The sequence below is a fragment of the Bombus vancouverensis genome, chromosome 7, assembly GCF_051014615.1.
Source record: "Bombus vancouverensis nearcticus chromosome 7, iyBomVanc1_principal, whole genome shotgun sequence".
NCBI classification, from domain to species: Eukaryota; Metazoa; Arthropoda; class Insecta; order Hymenoptera; family Apidae; genus Bombus; species Bombus vancouverensis.
In genome coordinates this window covers 11,884,842-11,891,322 of record NC_134917.1, presented here as the reverse complement: position 1 = coordinate 11,891,322, position 6,481 = coordinate 11,884,842, and the positions used below count along the sequence as shown (strand labels likewise).

The following is a 6,481-nucleotide window of genomic DNA, read 5'->3' as shown; positions in this document are numbered from 1 at the left end:
GATAGATTTTTTCCCTTCTGAAAAATGTATTTGTATAGAAAATGTACAATGTATTTTTATATGTATACAATCGATAATTCTCTTTCCTTTTATAATTTCTTCGTTTAATAACTTGTTCAAAATCCTCATATTTGTTGCTATTGAACTGTTGCCAGTATTAGTATTAGTATTTAATCACACGATATACCGCAGGCAGGTGTTTACTCAAAATTAATACTTAGAACAGACGTTGTATGGATTCTAAGTTTCATTTGGTACATGTATCGTTGCTCTAACATTAGATACAATTAATATGCCACCTTATTTTATCTTTTTCTTGCATTTTACGAACTTTTCTATCTATAGCCAAACATTTATAAATATGTAATTAACGTTAGACTGTTAACCGAGGAAAACAAAATTAATTCACTTTTTGATACCTTAAACTTAATAATATTTATTTATCCAAAAATCCTGTATTTTTAATGTATCATTATACTTTTATTATGCATACTTACATTGCATCCTATTTATATTTACAAGAATTAAACCCAATCGAAGTAACACTATTTCGTCTTTGTTAATTTTTAAAAGTCCTGCTTTTCTGGCTAACAATCCAATTATCTGTTCAAACACCAAAAACATAAACCGTAACGTGCGTCACGGTAGCAATAGTAGAACGGGAAAATATAACTTCTTGGATTGGACGGCTGTAATTATTTCCATCGAATATAAACATTCGTTGTAAAAATTTAACAAAATTCAATATCGACTGTAAGTTTTATTTCTTAAATAAATAACATCACGTACTAAACTTTCAAAGATACATTGATACAGTTCTACGACTCGCGTGTCGTACAATTTTAATCTTCCGTATATCGCTGTAAAATATAATAATTTACAAAATTCTAAAGCAACAGCAAAAAATGTATAACAGCGAAGCACGGAGTTTCCAAGTTTTCCTTCGTTCTTTACATTTCTCACATTAAGTACTTGTACAATTTTTAATATATCCTTCATTACTGAAACGCGACGAGATTTGACATAGTCAGCTTTGCGATAATAAGATAACTTCTAATTCGAATTGATATTTAAGGCGAAAGAACACTGTACGTTGAAGAAAGTTAAGTGACATCAGTGCGCTGTGATTGCTTCGGATGTTGCCTCGAGGAATCATGATACGCAATACCAACTCGCAACATTTCACCGTGTCGAAACACGTCGTGCGGAGATGATAGAGAAGGCAAAGATGGTAACGATGGTAATAAGCAATTTAGCATACTGGCACTACCGTCTGATGAGTAAATTCCATTATTGGCAGAGGCAATACAAGCTGTGCTTGAGCTTGACACCGAGACCAGAGTAGAGTTAGCACTTTGATCACCGCTTCCCAGTACACCTGATCCCATCAAACCTCCTGTTTACAAAAACATAAGAATATCAGTTTTTCTTATATGTCGCTTGATGATTTTACATTTATATAATTCATACGAAACATACTTCGAACAGAAAAAACAAGAAACCGAAACTGTACATCTTTTTCTGGAAGTTGTATTCCATTGATTGATGATATACAATTGTAGAAAGCTTATTTTCTAAACAAATTTCACGATTTCACAATTTTTCTATCATTACGGTATATTATAAATACGTACATATATTATCGTGGAATCTTTGCGATTTAAGAAAGATCAAAAGACAAATTAATTAAAATTTGAATTAAATTTGAATTACATTCTCATGAAATTTTTATATTATAAACCATCTTAGTGTTTAATTAAAATCCTTCGCTTCTACCAGCTACGGCATGCTTCTTCATTATTCGTAACTTAATATAAAAAAATTGAAATAAGATTTACATATTTAAGAATAATGTTTCTTTCATTATGTAAATTATGTATTAGTTTTATAAATGTTACTTAATATATGCATTTAATGATGTAGTAGTACGTTATACATAACAATCATTTTAAGTAAACATAGTATTATAAAAGAAATGAAACAAAATAATTAACAACATTTTTAACATAAATACTTGTATTTTGTTTCTTGTTCAATTACATTTACAATATAATAACTAAAAAATAACTTACAATCTCTCAACACATAATGACAAATAAATTGAAATATACAGAGGTTGTACGCTTTACCCTACTATACATACAAGTAAATTAATCGTAAGAAAACATTCTACAGTTACAGGAAACTTGACACCATAGGAAGATCGATACAATATTACTTTCTGTCTTTCTCTTAACATTCTTAACCTTATGCTGCTTTGTTCCCGTATTCCATTATTTCCTTCAATTTACTTACAAAGTAGCTGTTATTATCCCTTATGTGATCAACTATCGAAAGTAATTGTATCAATCGTTCCTCCTCTTTTCTATCTCAAGCTGCTAAGCATTCACCTGCAAGGCTGGCATTCGATGCGCTGGAATTGGCTGTCGAAGCAATGGATAAAGACGTTAACGTCGACAAATCGGTATTCTCTATAACTCTTGAGTAATCCGTTCTTGTTATATGGGGTGGACAAATAGATGCAAGCGTCGATCGTACAAGATCGCTATTTCTATCGGCCCTCCGGTGTCTCATGTGGACACCTGATTTGTTATTGCTACCGAATCCAAAGTGTAGAAGTTCTAAATGCCTTCTTAAATTTCGTGATTGACGCAAAATTGCCCCGCAAAGTGGACACGACGCCGGCTGATCTGACATGCTTCGTGCTTTGGACAATCCATCTCCTAAAATTAATTCCGTCAAATCTATACACATTCAAAGACACCTGAAAAAGATCACCATAACAATAGGCAGTAATTAAACAAGTTTATATCCTGGATATTAATCTGTATGTTTATTGTTCTGATCATTTGTTTTATTTACCGCTAAGACGATCATATTGCGATTCCATAAAAATGGGTTAATAGTCATAAATAAATAATTACGTACAGTACGTACAAAAAGGCCATGTACAGAAAATATTTGCAAAAACAGCTCGAAAGACTATGACCTGTAGAGATTCTTTTATTTAAAAGTATACAGTCTATGATAAAATAACCCTTTGCTATCCTGTCAAATGAGTCCGTTATTTATTAGTTAAGTATAATTCATGTTGTCGAGTTTTTTTATACCTAATAATCGATTCTGATATTCTAAATAAAACGCATGCCAATATTTTAAAAAGATAAAAAATGTACACATATATAAATTATTTAAGTAGAAACCGGAATTTCTGTTCATTAATGTCCTTATTACAAAAGTGAATAAAAGCGAGATTTCGTTTAAACCTCAATATTATTATTGATACTGTGTTTGATTATTGACACCACTTCTTTTCAAACACATACGTACAACAACAGAAATTCGAATTCTACTTGCGCATATGTTAAAATATTAATTTGATATTTTATTGGCAAAAGAAATGAGAAAAATAAGCTTCGAAGATAGATTTGTAATTCAATAAGTTTATATAAAACTGATCACACATAGTTATTGCGTGAGTGAATATTTAAAGGATATCGAAAATTTAGAAGTATTTTGCAATATTCTTATACCACCGCTTTCACTAGGCATAATTTTTCATCGACTATTCCCATTAACCCTAAAGATACTGTTCTTACTTACTAACGTGGAAGATTTTTGCATACTTTAACTTCGTTTTAAACGTCCTGTTTCAAGTTAATTTCATACCAATCGTAACAAGAAAGATTCGATAAAAAAATAATAAAATAAGAGTATGAAATAAATTATTCATATAATATAACAATCAATTCATTCTGATGAATTTTACAAAACGATATCAATTCATTATTTCTTTCCTTAAACAACGCAAACAATAGTTTGAACATAAATTCGCATAAGTACATTAAAGCGATAAGTAAAAAAAGAATACGCTTGCTTAAAGTAAATTTGTAACATACGTTATAAGACGAATTAGCGACAAGAAACAAAACAGTTCCTAAATCACAATAACAGAGTGGAAACATCCTGTTCGCATTATATCTTCGCTTCCAATTTCTTTCTGTACATTCATCTAGCGATAGTTGGAGACGGAACATTGCTTCGAGGGGAAACAACATTCGGTCCCTGTGATGTTGGCGAAGGAAGTGGGCTGGGCTTACAAATTATTTGCTCACAGGTACTACTTCCACTATCAGTTCCATACGTCATTGACTGCTCATTGTAACTCGATAACTCGACTTCAGGCTTTACTTCTATCATCATTGTATCAGCTGGGGAACTCTGAACCGGATTACTACTAAATCGATATTTGCAAGAGGATAATAGGTGTCTACGTAAATTTCTCGCTTGCCGTAACGTAGCACCACATAATGGACAAACGCCTGGACAGTCGGATGCACCACGTATTTTAGACAAATTCATATTGCCTGTCAGCCCACAAGACGCTGTTCCAGCAGTTGTACCCTGAGTAACTAGTGGGAGTGGTATACCAGGAGGAAAGCCCATATTTAAGGGACCAGGAAATTGCGGTATATGTAGTGGAGAATATGGCTGCATTGGCATTAAAGTGTGAAGGTGCGATTCATTGTCCGATATTTGATCCTGATGTGTTCCTGTCTGAGAATTTTCTGTCGACACCGGCTGCGCTTCTTGAGCACGTGGCGAGTGACAACTTCGGTGATTCGAATATTCCAACCGATCGTTTGCTGTTAACAGACACAAACACAATATTACCATGCAGGGCTGAACTGATTTTTGTATCTGAAATTTTTGAATCGTTATAACATGTGACATGATTGATTAGACGCAGTTCAACCCGATTGATGGTTGTGCTTGTGTCCGTTCTAATATAGAAAAGCTTAAAAGAAGCTTTAAATATTTATGGATCATACTCCAAAAATACATTAATAAATAATGAAAATAATATACCGGACACAGAACACAAGTAAATATCGCATATCCATTCTTGTTAAAATTTGCCACTAAACTGATCATTAAATATACACAATAATATAATGATCAACTCAGTTCAATGTGATGAGAAAAAGAAAACTGTGTAAAATATATAGTAATAAAATGATATTTCTTATTATTCTAAGTGAATATTAAATACAAAATGAGAATTTAAATATATATTTTCAATAAGTTTAAGAAATACAATAATTACAAAATACATTGCAATATAAAAAGCTAAATATTTCTTACCTGTATCATCACCATGTTCTGTATTATCTTCATCTTTATGCTCATAATTAGCTGAACGGCTATTATCACTTCCATCTATAGTCCTATTTTCATTATCAGCAGTATTGGCATTACGTGGCCATTTTCCAGAAGATGAAGATGACTTTCTTCTTTTCTTTCTTCGTTTCAATGGAAAATATGGACTAATGCTTTCTTTTGATAAAGTTTCATTTGCTGTTGGTATTGCTGATACAGGCACCTCTTCCCCATTCTAAATGAATAAAGATATGAATCATCCTTTTACATAAATGCATAAGAATTACTATCGATTAATAAATATATACTTAATTAAAACATAGACAAATATATAAAAATTGATAATTATATAATATAAAAATTATACGATATGAATACTTCAATAAAATACTATTATTATATTATTATATTTTGATTATAACACATACCTCAGTCAATATAGTAGGAGGTGTTAATCCATGAATACAAAGACAATGAGCAGCTTGAAGGAGTGAGGGTAATTGAGAAGGTTCTACGCTTACTTCACCACGATACACAAACTCCAACAATGATTCCAAATCATCTGCTCCTATACCAGCTAACATAACTACTGGATGTTGACATGGTGTGCTCTGTTTATGGAAAATAAATTTAAAAGCAAATTATAATATTTCAAAGTTATAGATGGCATTCTATGTACTAATGTTCAATGTACTAATAATATTAGAACCTTTAATAAATCCAATAAAAAAGGACTAGCTGCACAAAGAACAATTTTATGTGCAGGGAAACTGCGTCCACCAGCGGCTAATGTAACATCAACCAGATCTCCATGACCTCTTAATAATTGTACCGCAGAAGCAAGTGATGAACTAAACTCTCCCCAAGACAGGCTATACAATTGACCACTGCTTCCCATTCTAAACAATAAATTATATATGATTCGAACAAAACTTGTAAATGATATTGTATATGAAAGAATTTATGATACAGTGACAGGAAATCAGTGTTTCCATATTGCTATAATGAAATTGACTAAACCGTGGTTTTTTATAGAAAAAGTAAAGGAGAATTCAACATACGCGCATTTAATTGAAAGTACAACGTGTAGATCCAAAGTTAATAAAGATTCGGGAAAATTGACCACTAACGGTAACGATACGTACTCATCTCCCCCAACCACATTCTCTTAATTAGTGCCCCCACCCCGAAAAATATAATCTCGGCGTCGTCTGAAAGTTAACCTAGCAAAAACTTACACCGCGAAAAAATGATTGAAATTTTAGACAAAATCATGCAATTACAAATTGATAATGCGGACCGAATTCCTTTTATTTTGATT

At 31.9% G+C, this 6,481-nt stretch overlaps 1 protein-coding gene across 2 annotated transcripts; it reads right to left on the bottom strand.

Annotated features, from left to right (window-relative positions):
• Window positions 1-745: 745 nt before the first annotated feature.
• On the bottom strand, window positions 746-6,349 carry LOC117155981 (uncharacterized). 2 transcript variants are annotated; one of them, XM_076620151.1, is made up of 8 exons: window positions 6,222-6,345; window positions 5,870-6,059; window positions 5,589-5,771; window positions 5,146-5,395; window positions 4,036-4,646; window positions 3,337-3,349; window positions 2,391-2,744; window positions 746-1,396 (listed from the first exon to the last, which is right to left on the bottom strand). In XM_076620151.1, the coding sequence occupies exons 2-8, from the start codon at window positions 6,056-6,058 to the stop codon at window positions 1,104-1,106; spliced, it is 1,893 nt and encodes a 630-aa protein (XP_076476266.1). In that variant the 5' UTR covers window position 6,059; window positions 6,222-6,345; the 3' UTR covers window positions 746-1,103. The 2 variants fall into 2 exon arrangements, with proteins under 2 accessions (XP_076476266.1, XP_076476265.1); XM_076620150.1 differs by lacking the exons at window positions 3,337-3,349; window positions 4,036-4,646 and having other exon boundaries at window positions 2,391-2,723; window positions 6,222-6,349.
• Window positions 6,350-6,481: the final 132 nt, after the last annotated feature.